At 42.2% G+C, this 21,114-nt stretch overlaps 1 protein-coding gene across 1 annotated transcript in view; it reads right to left on the reverse strand.

Annotated features, from left to right (window-relative positions):
- Positions 1-21,114, reverse strand: part of Csmd1 (CUB and Sushi multiple domains 1) — a 1,301,483-nt gene that overhangs the window by 358,914 nt on the left and 921,455 nt on the right. Inside the window, exon 11 of the mRNA XM_028882070.2 lies at positions 5,979-6,091. Within this exon, the coding sequence (XP_028737903.2) occupies positions 5,979-6,091 (113 nt within the window). The remainder of the gene's footprint in view (positions 1-5,978; positions 6,092-21,114) is intronic.

Genomic DNA, 21,114 nt, shown 5'->3' on the forward strand with positions numbered 1-21,114 from the left:
TCATTCTGCTTGGTTGTAGCAATGGCTGACTGAAACAGGAGTGTTGGACATGGAACTTCCCTGGGAGGATCCTTGTTAGGAACTGGAAAGAGGTTTTTCTTTTATCTCACAGCAGTCCTTCCTGGGAAGTATTTCCTCTAATTCACCCCATACTAAAACACAACTAGTCATAAAAAAAATAACAAGTGATATGATTTGTGAAAGTGCAGCTAGCTAAATCCTCTGTGTGGTGGACTGTAACTAAATGTTAGTTTCGTGACAAAGAGGAGGTCTAGAGGTGACTCCCAGTATTTTACTCAAAGCAGTGAAAAGGCAGGGGGGGGGGTTAACCTGTTAGTCCATGACTGTGTGAGACATACGGCCACTGAGGCTGCCACCCCAGTGGTTCCCCAGGAGCTTAAGTGAAAGGTAAGTCCTTGTCTTTCCTCTGTTCTGATGGCCGGCAATATCTGCTGTAACACAATCCATGTTTTCTTTTAAATGGGTGCCACCTACTGTCACAATTCAACAAGAATTCTGGTATTATGAAACTTGAAAATGATTTAGACATATCAAAATTACCTTAAGGGTTGCCCCTGACTTTTGAAATTTTCCTTAGAGCCTGTTACTTTCTTAAGGTGAAGTATCAGCATTCTCCATAGATAGCGAGGCATATGATAGATTACATAGATACTGATGGATAGAGATGATAGTAGATAGTATGTAGATGGATGGATGCAGATGGACAGACTGACAATGGACAGACTGATAGATAAACAGACAGGTCCTAGCTAGCAGATAGATAGATAGGTGGATAGATGAATATATGGAAGATGATACCCATCCATGCCTATCTTATGATACCTGCATGCTGACAGAAGTCTAGGTAGACAACATGTTGACAAGATTCTCTGCTGGTGTTATTGCTGAGTCTGAGTGCCTCCAGCTCTGGACTACTCCATGCCTTTGCACTCAGTCCTTGCCTGATTCCCTCCAAAGCACTGGCACTCCAGGATGATGCCAGCCCCCCCCCCCCAAAAAAAACCTCCTCAGTCCACTTTCTTAGAGACAATCTTCCACTAAGACTCAGTTACTTAAACACACTCTGGGGCTGGTGAGGAGATAGAAGAGAGGGGATGTTGTTGCAGAGGCAGAAGGGGTGCACGTGGAAGATCATATATCCCAAACCTGTGAGGGTCCAGGGTTCAGGTCCCTGTTGGGGAGCCAGGTATAGTGGACTATGGGGGGTGGTCCAGCCCCCTCGATAACCCTCTCCCAGGATCCAGGAAGAATCTACAACCAGCCGAATATCTAATCTTTGATGATAATAAATGAAACTCTTTAGTCCATACACTTTATTCTTCTGAATCAGTTCTCTCTTTACACAGCTCCTTTTCTGCTCTCGTGCTTAACTTCTCTCTGTCCCTTCTCTTCCTGTCCTCTCATAGCCCTAACTAAGCTCTTCTGCTATCAATCTCATCTTCATCCTCAGTTCCTCCATCCATGCTCCTTCCTTCCTTTCCTATTCTCCTGTCCTAACCTAATCCCTACCACCTACAAAAACTCTGCCTTGTTCTTTCTTCTCCAGCCACACGACTCTGCTTGACACTGGGAAATCTGCCTCACCCTCCTTTACTTGGTATGCAACAAAAAAACAAAAACAAAAACAAAACAAAAAACCTCATTCTGAGTCAATTTCTCTGGAATGTCATTTGGCCTGTCAGAGAAAGGAGAGTCTGAGCTTGATTTGCAAAAGTAGCAAGGCAATGCTCCTAGGAGACAGGTGCTTGGCCTAGGAGCCCGGTTATGTCTCGAAAAGGATGTTTTACACTAACTCAGGGGCCTCAGGCACCTCGTGGTTGGTCTAGCTAGGTCACTTGTACTTGGATACTTTGGAGCTGGCAAGAGAATTGTGGGGAATCTTTGGTGACAGCTGTGTCTGATGTCACTGCAACTGTGTTAGGGTGTCTCTGTGGCTCAATCAAGCCAATTTTGACGTGGAATGCTGGGACATCTCATGACGACTAAAGTGTCCTGTTGTGCATTATTTTAAGATGTGTTACATTTGTTTATGTTGTGGAACATTTGTTTAATGATGCAAAGGTGTGTTGCATTTTTTTATGTTGCATTTGCTTAACTCTGTGAAGCTGTGTTACTGTGCCTGTCTAAAACACCTGATGGTCTAATAAAGCGCTGAACAGCCAGCAGCAAGGCAGAAGAAAGGATAGGTGGAGCTGGTAGGCAGAGAGAATAAAAACAAGGAGGAATCTGGGAGGAGGAGAAAAAAGAGCAAGAGAACAAGGAGAGGAGAATGCAAGGGACCAGCCACCCAGCTATACAACCAGCAACAGAGTAAGAAAAAAAGATGTACAGAAATAGATACATGTAAAAGTCCAGAGACAAAAGGTAGATGGACTAATTTAAGGAAAAATGGCTAGAAATAAGCCAGATATTTATAAGTAATAATAAGCCTCCATGTGTGATTTATTTGGGAGCTGGGTGGTAGGCCCCAAAAGAGTAAGTGTAAATCAACAACAAAAACAAACAAACAAAAAACAACAAGAAGCAGTGTCCTGTATCTGCTGTATCTTCTATGTCAGGTATGAAGCTGCAGGAAGATTCTGAGAAGACTGTCAAGGAAATACATATGCCATGTATCTCTGAGGACATTCCCTGGCCAATCAGGAAAGTAAAGATGTATGGGGGACACTCTCCCAATTCCATCCGATGGGGTCATATGTTTTGTAATAAAATGAAAAAAAGAAGGGGCAGGAAATATGCTCCCAATTAAAATAGAAATGTAAATGGCATTCATAGCTGGAGTTTGTTTTGTTGGGTTCTTCAAGTCACTTGAGTTTTTAACAGCAAACCTGCCAAGCAGATGCTGTTGCTACGATCTCTCCATCTTGTTATTGAAAGGAGGGGTGTATGATACAGAGATGAAATGACTTTACTACCTAAGTCACACTGTTAAGGGGCAGAACTCATGCCCAGTATGGCACAGATTAGAGCCTGTGTCCTTGGCTCTGAGTCAGCTAAAGCCATGCAGAATCAACATCTGGAAAACTGAATCCTACTCGAATATCAGTGGTATGTGATTTCTGATAACTCATGAGCAGCTGAGCGACACAGTGAGTGACTTGTGTGTTATCTTCAATTATCAGCTTAGCATAGCGTCCTGGAACACTGTTTCTCGGGCCTGTGACACAGCTCAGTGGGTGGAGGTGGCTACTACCCAACCTGATGACCTGGGTTTCATCCCTAGAACCTGCATGGTAGAACGAGGGTGATACCTATGAGCTAGCCTCTGACCTCCACACATGTTCTGTGGCACAAGAGTACACCCAAGCGCATACACATACCAAATAAATAAATAAATAAATAAGTGTAATAAATTTTTTAAAAAGAAATGCAAGTTTCTCTAAAAACTCTTCTTTTTCTATATTCTCTCAGTGTTCTAAATTTAGAAAGCTATATAATTTTTTAAACCTGTGGATGATTGATTTATCAGGCGATGATGCATTGCACTGAAGGGTCCACTCCTTGAACACTGTCTTTCTTGTTTCCATGACGTCTCAAGGTGTAGCTATTAACAGACTATTGATATTGTTAACAGAGTGAGAATTAAAGGTAGTTACAGCTAATATTGCCTGGTCATCAAGCTGTACACAGCGGGGGTACTCGTGTTTCATTTGAGAATACTCAGACCCTCACAGTCAGAGGTGTGCCCCCCACCTCAAGGTGGAGCTCAAAAGCTCAACCTTGTAATGCTGTCTTCAAACTGAAGGAGCAAGTCCTCTGCACCGCATGGGAAGCATTTGGTGTTTCCCTGATGCTTTTAGACTCCACCCAAGGTTGTTGTAACTATAAGTCATATGGAAAATATTACACCTCAGCTGTGTATTCTTGAGAAAGTAAACACCCATGGAGAAGACCCATTCAAGGTCATATCTAGAAATTAAAAGGTCACGGTAAGTAAGTGATCTGCAGTTATCTCTGCATCCCAGGATTAGACTATGAATGGGAGAAGAATATCTCTCCTTTTGTTGTAGTTTTTTAATGATAAGGAGTCATTAAGTCCCCACCCTATTCTATGCTTCCCACAAGGGAAATCTATTTCCTACCTTATAGTTAAGGATACCAAGTCAGGCCACTTCCCCCACAGGACATGTTCACATTCTGACTACCTCCACTTACATAGAAAAAAATGGAGTTTTCCAAGACATGTTCACTCATGTGCACTTGCAATGTGTATCCTCTGCACTTCCTGTCTGGGGTTGGTGGGTCCTTCTGTTTATCTATTTCTCTGACTTTATCTACACAACTTCTTGATACATTTTTAAAACTAGCAACTATTTTTATGGCATATAGTTGAAATTAAGAGCAGACTTCAAGTGCACACATGTCTATGGTGCCATACATCTTAAACAGACTGTAGACAAATTGTAAAAGTTCTTATTAATGAGGTAACCCAAACCAGAAGGACAAACATGGTATGTACTCACTCATAAGTGGATTCTAGATATAAAGCAAAGAACAACCAGACTGCAACCCACAGAACCATGGAGGCTATATATATAGCATGGGGGACCCTAGGATGACTGTGGCTTATAATAAGTTTTGGTTTTACTCAATTACTCAACAAGCCTCAACGAAACATTTCACTATTAAGATAAGAATTTATACTGTATCAAGCTGATAATAGAAAAATTAATTAATTAATTAATTTAAAAAAATTAAAGAAAAAACAGATCCAGGTATTAGGGTGAACAGTGAATAATCAGAGAAACAAAACAAGCCACATCCAACCTCACCTTGCCAACTTTTCAGCTGATCTCGTTTCCTCAAACTGGAAGCCTCTGAATCTTCATCTGAATGGATCTCAGCTGAACTGTTGCTAAAAGCTAAAAGCTTAAAAAGGCTCTAGTTCATGATCCTCACACCTTATATACCTTCTGCTTCCTGCCATCACTTCCTGGGATTAAAGGTGTGTGTCACCATGCCTGGCTGTTTCCAGTGTGGCTTTGAACTCACAGAGATCCAGATGGATCTCTGCCTCCGGAATGCTAGGATTAGAGAGGCGTGTGCTACCACTGCCTAGTCTCTATGTTTAATATTGTGACTGCTCTGTTCTCTGACCCCCAGATAAGTTTATTCATGTGTATAATATATCAACCACATTTCCCCTTTTTGTTTAAAATAATAAAAAAGTTATAACAAATACAAGAAAAAGAATATACAATAAGTATATACAATATAAACAGTCAAGAATTACTTAAAAATGACTGGCCTTTTTCCCCTTGATCTTCAGACATGCTTTATTTATTGACATACAAATAAAATATCACCACATTTCAGCACAAATAAAATATCACCACAATAGACAATAAGTGGAGGATCTCAAATAGGAGCAGGTCAATGAGATCTAACAGGATCAGAGTCAAGTGGTCAGAGGCCACAGGGCCAGCCACCCCTCTGGCAGGAGAAAGTCACATGCTGTTAGGATTCAGGAACCATTGGCAACACCAGCAGTTCTTTATGACTACCAAAGTTCTAGCAGCATTCATCAACACAGAAAATAACAGACCTTCATCACAAATACATGGGTTAGCTCACAAGTATCCTCAAAAATACAAATCATAGCAAGACAAATATATTGTTCATGTTACTTTCAACTTTGCAATATCAGATATAGTAAGGAAAAGTTTCAGAAATAATGATCAAAATGATATTGCCAAGAGATCCACAAGTCTACCCACGTTTCACAACTAAAGTTTGTATTTCCTGTTGTTTTATATTTTGACATGATAACGCCATGCCATGCAGTCTTGTTTCAGAGACAGGCCATTTAGGCAGGGCTCTAAACCAGTTACAGAGCACTAATTTCATTTATGAGCCGTATTCCAACATGTTTTTTTTCATTTATCTCTGTCATGTACAGAATGGTCTCTTCACTCTTAGAAGCCTTCCATTTCAACACTATGGTGATTCAGGCTTACCTTGGTACACAGCTTTAAACCCCGGTGAGCCAATGCTATCATCTGACTGCAGGTGAAGCCACATCTGATTGCTCATGCTCACGATGAGGTCAGGAACACTGGAGCCTGTGAGCCTGCACAGGAGGGAAAGGATCGGACTTTTATCACTGGCTACAAATACATTGACTTTTCCTCAGAGCAGGGTCTTGCTACTGGAATAGTCAACACACACACAGACACACAGACACACAGACACAGACACACACACACACACACACACACACACACACACACACACACACACACACACACCTCTGTAGCAGATTCTCTTTCAAAACTCTGTAGCAACTTGCCACTCATATAAATATTTAAATATTAGCATTACTGGCATTTTTGGTAACTATCCAATCACTGTAAACACATAGTTTTTTTTTTTTTTCTTTTTTCATTTAAAAAAAATCAGCTAGAGGGGACTGGAGATATTGCTCAGTGGTTATTGATCTTACAGAAGACCAAGGTTCAGTTCCAAGTACCCACATGGTAGCTCAAAACCATCTGAAACCGCAATTCCAGAAGACTTGGTAGTCTCTTCTGGCACACATTTACACACAAGAAAAACAATCATACACATAAAATAAAAAACAAACTTAAAAAAAGACCATCCCATTTATTGGAAAGCTCATGCTTCCTCGGTACAATATTTACTGGGATAAATCTGTACAAACCTGAAAAAGCAAAGAGCCAGCTGTGCTACGTGGTAGGGAAATGATCCGTGTGGCTCACTAGTTTATTGTATGACACCATCAAAGGCAAACCTCTGCAAGGTGAGAAACCCTACAGATTCATTTCTCCATGTAGTCTGGAATTATGTACCTTGCACACAAAATCTCCTTTAAGATGTATTAAAGGTAATCACACATTTTAATGATATTGAAAAGAACAGTGTATGTGGTTGAAATAGATGTTACAGAGCTTAATGAACATCCAGGTCAAACTACCAGGCAGTTTCCAAGAAGCATTCAGCGTGCATTCACAAACCAGTCACATCGCCTGCGCTGTCAGCCAGTGAAAAGAAACACCAAATCCATTGACTGAACTCACCATGCCGACAGAATAGCATGTTGAAACAGGAAAAGTACAGGAAAGAAATCAATTCAACCAAAACAAATGTCCCTAATCAAATAGGAAGCTTTGCTTTCAGCAAAGTGGTTTCGGGAATGTGAACACATGATTTGCACCATCAATCATAACATCCGTCTATCAACCCAACATTCTCCTCGCAGCCGGCCTCGAAAACCTGCTTCTTCAAAGGAAGATGAACGGCAGTCATTACATGCCAAGTAACTCAGGCTGCGTTACACTCAGCTTGGAAAAGGAACGTGTTCCGGTGAGCGATGTATGCTTGCTACACACGTATGTCTGAACATTTGTCTTCGCTGGAGATTGTTCTTTTGTGTTTGCTTGTTTGATTGTAAGAGAGATTTGTTTGCTTTTCTGTGCATGCATTTTGTTGAAGTGTAATCAGCCAAATAGCACATGGATCACAAATGCCTAGCTCTGTGACTCCTTAGGAAGGGAGCCAGCCTGCAGGTCCCCCAGAGAGACTGCCTCCTGGGCCCCTCTCTGCTCCCTCCTCTTCCCTCTTGCTTTGCCAAAACATCTACAGCTGTATCTGCCTTCCTAAGCCTCCTGTAAGTGAAATAAGACTTTTTAAAATACTTTGATAAGCAGACCTGAGGGAAAAGTACTCATGAGCTTTGTTATTTTAATTTCTGCTTAAAATTCATCTTTGGATATGTACAGGGTGAAGGTGATTAATGCTGGTATTTTTACTTTTTTCCTAGTAAAATACCATATTAATAAAGCTGACAGAAGTAACACAAAGAGCCATGTGTATTTTTTTTTCTCATCTCCCCAATGCTAAGATTTTACAGATCTATAAAGTACTATCTCAGCCTGGATGGATGACCTACCTGTCTTGGGAAGCACTGTCTCTCTGTCTCTGTCCCATCTCTGTCTCTCTCTGTCTCTGTGGTTGTGTGTGTGTGTGTGTGTGTGTGTGTGTGTGTGTGTGTAACTCTCTAAAACACACGTGTAGTTTTGGGAATCCAGGCTGTAGTCAATCAGAGAGAAATTCCCCATAGTTCCTCTTCAAAGACTCATCACACCTCCTCTCACCGTGACTCATTACTGGCAGCTATGAGTCTGTCTCTAACTCCAAATTCACTCATTATGCTATTACATAAATGAGACCACAGTTTGTCTGTTTTAGAATTGACTTTGTCCACTTGGCTTAATTCCCCAGATCAGTCATATGATTTGTATACCATCAGTTCCTCCCTTCCCATTGTTGAGTGAGACTCCATAGCATGGATACATCATGGCCTGCTAAAATGCTCATCAGCTTGGTAGATGACCCATAAAGCTAGTATAATGGATATGCACTGTTTCCACAGTATAACTCTTCATGTTACTGATATAAATTCCTAAGAATGCAATTTGTATGTTCTAATTTCTGTTTCTATAATTGCAATTTCTGTCTTCAAGATTCTAGACTGAGCATTCCATTTATATTCCCATCAGCAGTATCTGAGCATGAAGTATCCCAGTGGAGATTTAGTGTGGCCAGTGTATATTTTAGTTCTTCTGCCAATTACATAATGATCTCTCAAGGGTTTTGTATTTACCTGTGGCTGATCACTAATGGTGTGGCAAAGCCTTCTCTGCTTCCTATACACCCTGTTTAAGAAAGACCTTCCAGTCCTGTGCCCTTTTCTAATGCACTTGCAGATCTTCCTTTGTCTCTCTATTGCAAAATTAGAAACATCCTTTGTCTCCCAAAAAAAACTTTCACTGAGCAAAGGATTATGTTTGACCAAGAATCAGAAAATGCCCTTGAAGAGAAAAGTTTGCAGAATGAGAGGAAAACACCTCCCCTGGCCTGTTTGTCTTTGAAAAATCTCATGTGCCTTCCATTTCTTATTGTGCTTCATGAGGTCTTCTTGTACATCACCATATACTCAGCTCTGTAGCTGTTCTCCACCAGTCAAGGCTGCTGTATTCAGAGGAGTGAGGGCTTTAGCTGCTCCTTTTCCACTTGCTTAGTTTATTTTCATTTTCTTCCTGTTTTCATTCCACAGGTGGTCATTCCCAAGACCATATGGATATGCAACAGGAAGATCATATCTAATCTTAAAGGCATTGCTTTGTATAGGAGCAGAGAGAAGAAAGAAAAGACAGTGCTGCTGTATCCTAAAGTTAATGTAAACATCCCAAACTCTGAGCATCCAGGGTTCCTGCGGTGACCACAGGTATCAGAAATGGTACCCACAACACTCTGCAGTAAATGGTGGCTCTGCTTTTCTGGTCTGTGCTCATAGCAATTCTTTGCTGGCATCAAGCCCTTTTACCTCTGATATCACCACATGCTCATCTGCCTGTCTATGACAATGTATGGGCTACTGTATCTCTCCCATGGGAAGTTTCAGCTTCATATGGATATCATATGATGTAAGATGGTTCCTTGATTATTTCAACACTGTGACCCCCTCATTGCCATGCCTTGGAAGATCTTTGCCTTGTTTGCTGTCTATCCAGGATTTTTTTGCTGTTCTCAGTGAGAGTTAACAGTGATGTTTCAGAGGTAAGCAGTGAAGCAACTACCCTAGCTTACACCCACCATGTTATGCTTTAAAATGAATGTCTGAGTTCTGAGCACACACAATCCTGGTCATTGTGCTCCCCATGGAATTGATGCCCCAACTTCCTAGAGACAAGTGCTGTTAGGTGTCATGTGTTTTACTAGACCAGACATCTGGTGTTGGTCCATTCTACTGGTCTCTGAAATCCCTCAGCTTCCTCACTCATTTGATAAATCCACTATGTGCATATGTCTATACCCATGTTTGCATGTGTTTGGGCATACATGCACACATGTATGATGAGTACATGTGGAAGGCCAAGATTGGATGTCAGGAATCATCCTTCACTCTCATTCTTTGTGGCAGAGTTTCTCAATCAAAACCATTACTTCATGTGGCTAGTCTCACTCGTCAAGTTACACTGGGGATCCTCTGACTCTGTTGCTCTCCATGTCTCGAATGATAGGCAGGCCATGCACCCACCCAGCATGTCCGTGGGTTCTGAGTGTCTGAACTTCAGTGTTCATTCACACAGTAAGCCCTTCATTAGCTTACTGGTCTCAGCCCAGTAGTAGCCCTTTACCCGGGCTGAGATCCATGTCTCTTTTTCAGTTTCTTCTAATTATTGCCTGTGATATCTGCTTTCTCCTCATGTTCTTTCTTACTCTTTACTCCCTGCTCTGAGCTGGCACTTTCTTCCTCAGGAAAATGAGGGAAACAATGGCAATGATGAAGGCTGGAAGCTCGTGGGGCTCAAGTCTCCTGAGTTCCCACTGATAGCAGGAAGCTTCCGGTTGAGGAAGGTGAGGCCAGGGAGGAATTCCTGACAATGGTGCCCCTCAGTCTCCCAGACATGGCTCCCTTCCTTTGCTATGGCTTGTGTTGAACAGAGGCAATACCTTAGCAGCCCCCTGGGCTCTCTCCTCAGTTAGCCCCTTCTCTGGTTACTTTCTTGCCAGGCATTTAATTTAAGTTGTTAAAAACATAATTATCATGTAGAAAATCCACACTCATTGCAAAGATGCATACTTCCAAAGTAACTAACTACTCCAGGCACACCCTGAGGTGCATATTTGAATTTCTTTTATTTGCCCACTGCACTTGATTTTAATCCAGTCTTACTCTGTGAATTCTCTCAAAACTGAATAGGCAAGCACACTGGCAGCTCCTCTCACAGTTCACTCAATCAAATGTCAAATCCCTTTCCTGTAGTCAGGCCCATTTTAGAATTTATTTTAAGCTTCCAAATTATTTGATTGGCATGCATGCGAAAAGAGTTCCAAACACACTTTATCACAATTAATTCTTTTTGTACTAATTAGTTGAATGCTAATTAACTTTATAAACCAGCTGAAAAATTCAAAAATATTTTATATAATGTTTCCAAGTTTAAAGTGGTTAAAACTAGTTTAAAACAAAGGAAAACATTGTCTTTGAGTATTTCTTTGAGATTTATAAACTTAATTTGGTTTGATAGCACTGACAGAGAGAGAGAGAGAGAGAGAGAGAGAGAGAGAGAGAGAGAGAGAGAGATCTTTTTGACACAAAGCAAGCCCACAGTCTCCTTACAGCCTTGCAGCTGTTTGGGCATTTGAGATAAGATTTATTTGTTTGTGTATTTATTTATTTTTACAATCATTTGAAACCAAAATTAAACCAGTTGTTGGCTTTATTAGAATACTTAAATGTGAATGAGAAGACACACTTTGGAAACATTTTCTTTTAAAGCAGTCACAGTTTTGAATAAACTAATGATAACTGATCCTGTGTCTTCATTAAAGTTAAGAATAAAATCATCCTAATTAAACCTCACCTGAGAGCTAAAACAGGGGTACACTATTGAAGATGCCAGACTTTCCGTGCTTCCCTGTAATTTCAACCCCAGGTCCTCTCTCACAATACTGGCTTACTGGTTTTTTCCGCTGTGCTGGAGATGGAAGCAAGGGCCACTGGTAGCCAAGTGCTCTACACAAAGCCACAAACTGTTCCTAATATTTGTTTTTTCTTATACTGAAAAGATAAGTATATAAGTACACGTACACACTTATTCATCAGCCTGCAGGTTTCAGCACATTGTAATCAAACATGTAATACCCAGGTCCCTGGAGCAGGAGCTAGCCTCCTTTGTGACTGGGAGCATTTCATGGCATTTAACCTCCCTGGACAATGTAATTCCTTTTCCTCTGGTCTCTCATCCCATCTAAGACTGAAGCCCCAGCATCCACCTTGGTATTAAAACAGGGGAGAAGAGAGAATGAGAGAGAATCAAAGAGTTTCTGAGGACATCTCCCCTCTGCTCCTGCTGAAGAGTTCAGCATCTTACATTTGACAGGGAAGGGTGGCTGAAAGTCAGACCTGACTCCTTCACTCACAGCCACCCCCAGGAAAGCCTGTTGAGATGGTACACCAATAGCTCCTTAGCTGTTATCTGAGGTGCTAAGCATCCACCCTCTCAACCAGCGTACCACAAATTGGCCCACTTCTCTGCTGGAGGATATTTATGTTTCTCCTAATTTTTAATAGTTATAGTCAGAGCAGCCAAGATGTTCACGCAGGAGTTTATTCCTCCAAGGTGAGGTTGTTCTCACAATCGATGCCGCTTTGCTTTTCCATGAACCTGCTCACTTCTTTTTGAAAATGGCTGTACAAGTTTTCACCTGACTTGAACTCTCAAAAGCAACTAAGAATGTAGTTCCATTTATGTGACAGTCTCAAAAGGACAATGCTGTGGTAAGTTGAGTAGGGGCTGGGATAAACCCAGGCCTGTGACAGGACAGGGACAGACGCAAGGACATGGTAGTGTCTTGGTGGCAAGGGAACTGCTCCCTACCTTGACTCAGGTGAAGGTGACATAGGTCTGCACCTATGTTAATATTACAGATTTAGGCACATGACATTTCTGTTCTACTCTATGCTAATTTTAAATTGCTCAAAGTGAGCGTGGGGGGCAGGGAGGGGGGGGACCTGATCATGCCATACATCTGTCAAGACATGACATTGATGTCCTATAGCAGCACCTGCTGTATATCATACCTGCTCTCCTCTAGAGAGTGCCTGGAGGGAAAGTGGAACTAAACTTTAATACACTGATTTTAATTATAAATTAGGCCATTGAGAAGGAAGTGCTGCCCCAAGATAAAAAGTGACCCACACCTGAACCCCTTAGCAGTCTTTACAATTCTTCATGCACATGTGGTTTATGAACTCTTTGAGAGGCTAGCATGCACATATGATTTAAATAGTGAGATTTGTGGGGACATGGGCATGCATCCGGTCCATGCAGTGTGAGGTGCAGATTCCCAGCAGTAAACACAAGGTATGCCTTATTTTATCCATGGGCAAAACAGTCAACCCAGAGATGGAGCAAATTATCAACACATTAAGGGTCATCCTGATACAAAAGGCTAGAGTCACATAGAAGCAGAAGACTATGTAGTTACTCAACAAATAAAGGGGGAAGAACTCTAAACTTTTTACTTCGGGGAGTCTCTATTCCAATTCATACATATTCATGCAGATGATAGTGTCAGCACTGAGGAGAAATGAAGTGAGCTATGACTCAGTCCATCTAGCATGAACATGGGATCCTGCCACTCAGAATGATTGGTTATTTGTGACATGTACCACTACATGAGCTGGATGGGTGGGGAGGGATGAGACTCTAATATGGAAATCAAGATGACTCTGAAAACTAACCAAGTGGGTAGGTTTTAGAGAATATGTCATATGTAATGCTATAATGAGGAATGACTTACCTGCACGAGAGAGAGAGAGAGAGAGAGAGAGAGAGAGAGAGAGAGAGAGAGAGAGAGAGCGAATGTGTGTGTGTGTGTGTGTGTGTGTGTGTGTGTGTGTGTGTGTGTTAGAGTCCTGATGCTCCCCAGAGGCATTCTTGTGATGCTGGAATGGACTGCGGTTTGTTAATTTGATTAGCATGTGATTTTCACATAAGTGTGACAGAGAGATCACTGGGCTAGGATCTATTCAAGTCAGATGGCATGGGAATGGTGATGAGTTACACCAATCAATCATGTGCAGTCCAATGGCAGGGGAAGGATGATGAGTTACACCAATCACTGCCAGTCTCTTCTTTCAATTTACTAACCCTCATCACAATGACCACATAAGCCATCTAAAAATATCAAATCCAAACCTCTTGATCTCACAGGTCAAAGAGATTAAAAAGTTGATGGAGACCCCAGAGGATGCCAATTTCTCAATTTTTCTACTTAGTATAGCCAGGCTATGGAATGATGCTGACCAACCCTCTGGTCAAAGAGATCTTCTTTTGTGCTCCCCCTAGGTGTGTGTGTGTGTGTGTGTGTGTGTGTGTGTGTGTGTGTGTGTGTGTGTAATAAATGTGTAATAAAGTTAAAGTCCTAGAAACAGTCCAGGAGGGAGACAGAAGGCATGTCTACAAAAAGAAGCAAAGCAAGCTGAGCTATGGTCCCAAATAAGCCAAAAGTTGAGTATGGAGTGTTCTGTAGGTTCCCTCAAACGCAGACACCTAGAGCCTATTTAGCTCTCCCTGGCCTGGCAGCAAACAGTCTAGACCAGCTCATTCCTCCCAAGACAGGTAGGAGGTTCCTACCTGACCTCCAGCCATGCTGGTACCAGTACGTGTATAGACTATAAAGTCCCCGACAGAAGGCAGCTAAGATCTCCTTCCCTATGGCTACAAAAATCCCATTTTCCATTTTATTTTTTTAAAAGTGTGTGTGTGTGTGTGTGTGTGTGTGTGTGTGTGTGTGTGTGTGTTTGTGTGTGTGTGTAAGGCCAGTGGTCAATCTCAGGTATTGTCCCTCAGGGGCAAATCACCTTGTTTCGTAAGGCAGGGTTTCTCATTGGCCTGAATCTTGCCAGTTCAGCTAGACTGTCTCGGCGGCAAGTCCTAGTGATCAGCCTGTTTCCCACTCTCCAGCGTCAGGTCAAAATGGTATATCATCATACCTGACTTTTTCAAAGAACTTTGAGGCTCAAGCTCTGGTCTTCACTCTTTCAAGGCAAGCACTTCCCTGACTGAGCCAGGTCCCTAGCTCTCAAGGCTCAATTTGCACAGGGAAGAACAATCAAGGCAGATGTTCCCACAGACAGCCTGGCTATAGGGGACAATCTATCTGCAAAGTAAGCTTGAGGCCTCCTTCAGCAGAATCAGGCAAAGGTGAGGGTCAGGTGTGTGACACTATCAGGGAGATCGCTAAGACTGACTGTTCTCCCACCCCATTGGGTCATTACAGCAAGCTTTGAGAGTCCATGTGGCCCATTCCCCAGAACCATCAGTGAGTACCTGCCCTCCAAGCAAAGCATTATCCCAGTGATAATTAAAATTGTTCAGGGGACCAGCCACAGCAAGAGGCCAAGCCCAGCGCTGATGCAGAAGGCTCACCTTCTGAAATGAAGGACTCAACCAGTCCTTGGCACATCCTAACCAGACGGAAAAGATCTCCAGGATGCAATCCTCAAACAAGGACATGAGAAAATCACAACCAGAATGAACAGACATGACCCACTGGCTACTGAAGTGAATGGGAGCTGGGAGCTGGGTGGCAGGGAATCAAAGCACAAACATTTAAGAAACAATGTATGGCCTCCACGAATTCTCTGCAAACATGTGGAACACAGAGGAGGACATCTCAGCAAAGAAATGCAAGTGGCTTTCCAACAAAATCTGGAAGAAGAGTAGAAGTAAAACTGTGCAACAGATGAAAACAAAACTTGCTCAGCAGGTGTAACTTACAGGGAGGGGGTCAACAGCAAGGTGAAAGGAGATGGGGACAAGGCGCGTGGCACAGGGGTGGAGCTGACAAAGTGGGGTCTGGAGCAAAGGAAGAGAAGTTGACAGAGTATTGCAACAAGTAACTTTTGACATGAAATTGATCAGATTTGGTAAGAAACATATACTATAAATCCCAGAACTGACGTAAACTCAATAACGGCAAATCCACTAGAAGACAAATGTAATTTATATTTGAAAACAAAAGAAAGGGAAAACCTTGAAGACAAGAAGGGACCTGTGATGTGGATAACAACAGATTCCCGTTTGGGACCTCAGAGGCCAGAAACTAAAGTGCCAATCACAAGTACTCCAGGCCACTCTTCATAGCTTAGGGGATCCTTTAAAAAGAGTAAAATTCTCAGGCCAAAGTTCGCCACAACAAATTAAGGGTAGGTAGCTGAACTGCTCTTAAAATTTTTCTGAAAAGTTTTTTAGGAAGAAGAAAATGGTAGCAGCAGGGAGCTGGAAGCTTCCAGGTGGAGAAGGAACCGGGGATGGAGTGGAAAGATGGCCACATACAATATGGTCTCATCTCTTCATCATGAATTCTGTGAATCATGTTTATTAGTTAAACTGCACCTTAAAGATCAGCTTGGTATTTACAACACTGGCTTGTCGATCTGGTAGATGGACAAAAAGATCAGGGGGTTAGTGAGTTTTCCAGAGTCCCTTGACATTTTACTGTTGACCCAAGCTGCAGAGGTGAATGACAGCTACACTCACACCCATGCCTCAAACCTTTGTACCAGTGCTTGCTACTGTTAATGTCCAGGATCTAACTTAGTAAACAGCTTAGGTCCAGGTAGGCTGCAAGTGACATGTAAAATTACTGGATAAGGGATGAGCAGCTGGAGCCATTAGAGGGGTGGAGGCCAGGTAAGCATTGACACAGCAATAGAGATAAGAACCCAGGCCTGCTGCAGCCATCAGAGTAAGAAGAGGACAAATGGGTTCTTCCCAGAACCTCCATCAATAGCTTAGCTCACAGCGATGCTGGCCCAGGGAACTCCATCGTGAGCCTCTAATTTCTAGAACTAAGGGAGTATGGATTTCTATAACCCGCCAAATTTGTAGAAACTTGCTAGCAGGAAATAAAATGTAGACTACCACCGATCATGTGTTTAATGCCTGTCACACCCATCATGGTATCATAAAGAATAAACTTCATGACACTAGCAACAGAAGATGGTAGATTTCAAAACAATAATGACAAACCCATCAATAACCTGTGTGCTGTGGATATTGCTCTGCATGCTGTCAATGTGTTGCTCTGATTGGTTAATAAATAAAATGCTGATTGGCCAGTAGCCAGGCAGCTATAAGAAGACTGAAGAAGTATAGGAAGGCTGAGTCGGGAGATGCTGCCAGCCGCCGCCACCAGGAGAAGCAAGATGTAAAGATACCAGTAAGTCACAAGCCACGTGGCAAGGTACAGATTTATAGAAATGGGTTAATTTAAGATGTAAGATCTAGCTGGCAAGAAGCCTGAGCCATTACACCATACAGTTTTAATTAATACAAGCCTCCATGTGTTTATTTGGGTCTGAGCAGCTGTGGGCCTAGGTGGGACTACAGAAAACTCCAGCTACATCTGTGCAGTGAGGTAAGGACAAAACTAGGAGTCAAGAATTAGGAAAAGCTGCACAGAAGGCAAATTATAATGTGGTATAGTCCCATATTAATTTTTACTTCAACTTTATGTGGTTAGAAGCTAGTTTGATGGTGCCTTATGAAGCCTGGGATTGCTGTGGGTTTGAAGCTGCATGGACAATTTAGGAGCACCTGGCCAGCCAAGGGCAGAAGTCATATAGAATGTGTCCTGTGACCAAGATGGATTCAAACTAGAAGTTATTAACACAAATGTGATAGGAAAAATCTGCAAACATACAAAAAGGGATTATCCATGATTTAAAGTAGAATTCGCAAATGGAAATGTAAACAAATAAACAAAACAACATAGGCAAAAAACCCACTAGAACTGATTAAATGCAAGACCCAACATAAAATAGGAAGGAAACAATTAAAAAAGAGCAGAGAAAATTTCTACAGTACACATGGTTGTTAGCTACAAGGAAAAGGTTAGAAACAGCACTGAAGTCCCTGTGAGAAACGAGGGAAAGTAGACCCAAGGGAGGCAGGCACATAGTCATGATGGCAACAGATGTCACAGGATGGTGACAGAGAAACAAGAGGAGCAAATGAACCAGACATGCTTCTTATAAAAACAGGTTTTACTGCTCAATTCATAGGAAACCTGGCAGGGATTGGGCAAGGTGAAACCAGCATCAGGAATGAAGAGATGAGGATGTCCACACATTCCAAGACTATTGCCAAAGCAATGAATGCAGAGAAATGTGGGCACATAAACCCAACAGACTTATGAATATTGTTAAGTCCCACAGGATCTACAAAGTGTTAAAACTCTGTCAAGAGGCAGTGGCAGTCTGAGAAACCTTCACACCCTTAAAGAATCTGACTCTAAGCCAGAATGTTCCCTCTCTAAAGCCCCCAGGCCCAGGTGGCTTTGCTAGACAACTGTGCTTTTTACACCAGAATCCTAATGCTGCTCATTAACTCTTCCTTCAAGCAACAGCATGCATGCATGCATTGCAACTCATTTAGTAGTAAAGCTAGGCTGAATCCGACACAAGACAAAGGAAGATGAGTGAGGGGAAACTCCTAACTAATACCCACAAACCTAGATCAAAGCATCTTCTACCAAATACTGGGTAAATGAGTGCAGTGCCGCAGAGGAAGTTTGCACTGGATTATACATCAGAACTTGCTGTCTGGACATGAACAGACCAACATGTGCAATCTGCTAACTGAATAATTAAGGAAGGGAAAATGCGCAGTTATCAGATGACACCAAAACACATGATGGAACTCCATGCACAGGGACTGGGAGACTCCACACAGGAAGCACACCAGTTCACTCCAAGTTGTAAATTAGCCGTATCTACCTCAATTTCAAAAAGGTTTGGTACAATATACACAGCTACTCTCAAGCCTATAAGGAAGAGAACAGAACAAGGACAGCAAAACACTCGGAAAAGAGAACAAGAGTGATACCACTGAAATTAATACCTCTACTTGCTAAGTATCTTGTGGTGGTTTGAAATGAGAAATGTCCCTTGTTGGCAGGCATGAACATTGGTTCCCTAGTTGGTGCTGCTGTTTGGGAAATTATAGAAGTTTTAGGGGATACAACCTTGCTGGAGGAAGTACCCTACCATGGGGCAGGTTCTGGGGTTTTATAGCCTCCTCCTGTTTCCTGTTAGCTCTCTTTGCTTACTGGAGGCAGATGAAATGTTACCAGCCAGTTTCTTGCCCCCAATGCCATCCAAATTCTTCCCGACCATGATGAGTCTATACATCCAGAAAACTGAGCTAAAATAAATCCTTTTCTTGCTTAAGGCACTTGGGTCATGATATTTTATCACAGCAACAGAAAAGTAACTTCTCCTTTGTTGTTCTGGTAGAGAGCTAGATACACAGATTGATGATAAAGGAGAAGCCCCAGAACAAACTCCTAAGATCATGCACACCCGGTTTTTGATAAAGACACAAACAGAATCAGTAAAAGGAAGAAAGGTAGACCTTTAATAAAGTGCAGAAAAAAAAAAAAAAAACCAGACATGCAGAAGTTAGGGCAGAATTTGTACTCATGTCTTATATATCCTACAAAAATGAATTTAAAATTGAAAATAACCTAAAGATAAAATGTAAAACTATCTTCACTTAGGGAATCACATTTCATGCACCCCCAAGCTCCAGAGCTTGGATATCCATACACTTTACCCTCAAAGAGCTGGACTTAATGTCCATCCATTGGCCATCTCAATACAAAGCCATTGCTGTGAGACAATTCATGAGAAAAGCGTAAGCTAAAAAGATGGGTGAGAGATAAGGTCATATGAAGCTTCTGTTCTACAGAGCACTAACACCATGAACACCCAAGTAACTCTCAAGTAAAATATAAATCTGATTAGATGATATGAAAAAGCATGGTGGGTACCCTGCAAGAGAGGAAGCACAGGTGTTGAAGAAGCAGAGGAAATGATCAGCATGGCCAGAGAACAATGCAATCTAAACACCACAGAGACAGAACCATATACCCACTAAGCAGGACAAAAGGTGACGACTCCAAATGCAGATGGCAGTGAAGAAACTGGATGGCTGAGCATGCCAGTATGAAGGTGGACTGGCAGTGCCACTCTGGGAAACTGCCTGCAGTGTCTCAGAACACTGAGCTAGCAAGTAGTGCATGGGCCAGAAATCACATTTATGGGTGTGTATGTGTATGTTTTAAAGAAACAAAAGTTTATGTGTACACACCATTCTTTACAGAAACATTCATCACAGCCTTTATAGCCGTCATCAAAGCAGGAAACACCCCAGGCATTCGTTAGTGAGTCAATACTAAAGAAGTTGTGGGATGTCCACATTAGAAGCACACAAAACTAGGAGGAAAGGATCATAAACCATCATACACTGCAGGATGCTAAAATGACCATGACCATGCAATGACAGCGTTTTTTAGAGATAGTGCAAGACAGTAGCTGTCAGGGGTTAGCGGTGAGTGGGGAGAGAGAAAGGAGGGTATGATTTTAGAAGGAAGAGCTGAAGAGATGGTTCTGTAAAGTGTCTGCCATACAAGCATGAGAAGCTGAATTTGGACCTACAGCCCTCACATAAAAGCTGCCAGGAGTGGTGGTTCACACCTGTAAGTATAGTGGAGATGGAGAGAGAGGCAGGGGGATCCCTGGAGCTCACTGGCCAGTCAGGCTCTGAGCTCAGTGAGGGATCCTGTCTCAGAGACTAAGGTGGAGAGCAATAGATGAAGATATGCAACATCAACCTGGCCTCTATGGACACACACACACAGAGAGAGAGAGAGAGAGAGAGAGAGAGAGAGAGAGAGAGAGAGAGAGAGGGAGGGAGGGAGGGAGGGAGGGAGGGAGGGAGGGAGGGAGGGAGAGAGAGAGAGAGAGAGAGAGAGAGAGAGAGAGAGAGAGAGAGAGAGAGAGAGACTTGGCAATAACAGGCAAACATAGCATAAGCCTAACAGTCCTTACACATTTGACAGGTACAGCCAATTTATACTTAGATGTGAGTAATAACTGAAACCAAACCACATGAATGCTTAGGTAGGTAGATTTCTTGATACCCATTGCAGTCAAGACCAAAACAAGTCAATAAATGTACCCACAAGGAAATATGTTTCCCATTATGTAAGACACAATTGGAAGCTGTCTTACTGCTGTTGGGGTTGATATTTATAGAGATAGTCACTTATAGTCACTGCAGTAAGGGAATTACTCCTCTCACTCAGGACCACAGTTACTTTTTTTTTCTTTTTCCTGCCAAGTCATGCCCCAACTTTTTATGCTTGAAAAATTATTTTTCTTAAAGACAAGAGGCAGAGAAATGAAAGCTAATGATGGGCCAACTTTGAGTACAGAGCAGCCCTCTTATAACAGATCGGAGTGTCCTGGAAGAACTCCAGGGACCTGGAAGCTACTATTTTGAATATCATGAATGTGAGTTTGGGATCACATGAGCCACAGGCCACATCCCTTCAGTGCTAATTGACTTGATTTCTAATCATGAAAAGTGAAAATTTTTTGGACAACATTTAAATTGACATTTTTCTGTCTTTACTCCTAACAGAAGTTGGCCCATGTCCTCCATCATGAAGGTATCATATCAAGGATACCTGACTGGCACACCTGGGCTA

The sequence above is a fragment of the Peromyscus leucopus genome, chromosome 17 (assembly GCF_004664715.2).
Source record: "Peromyscus leucopus breed LL Stock chromosome 17, UCI_PerLeu_2.1, whole genome shotgun sequence".
NCBI classification, from domain to species: Eukaryota; Metazoa; Chordata; class Mammalia; order Rodentia; family Cricetidae; genus Peromyscus; species Peromyscus leucopus.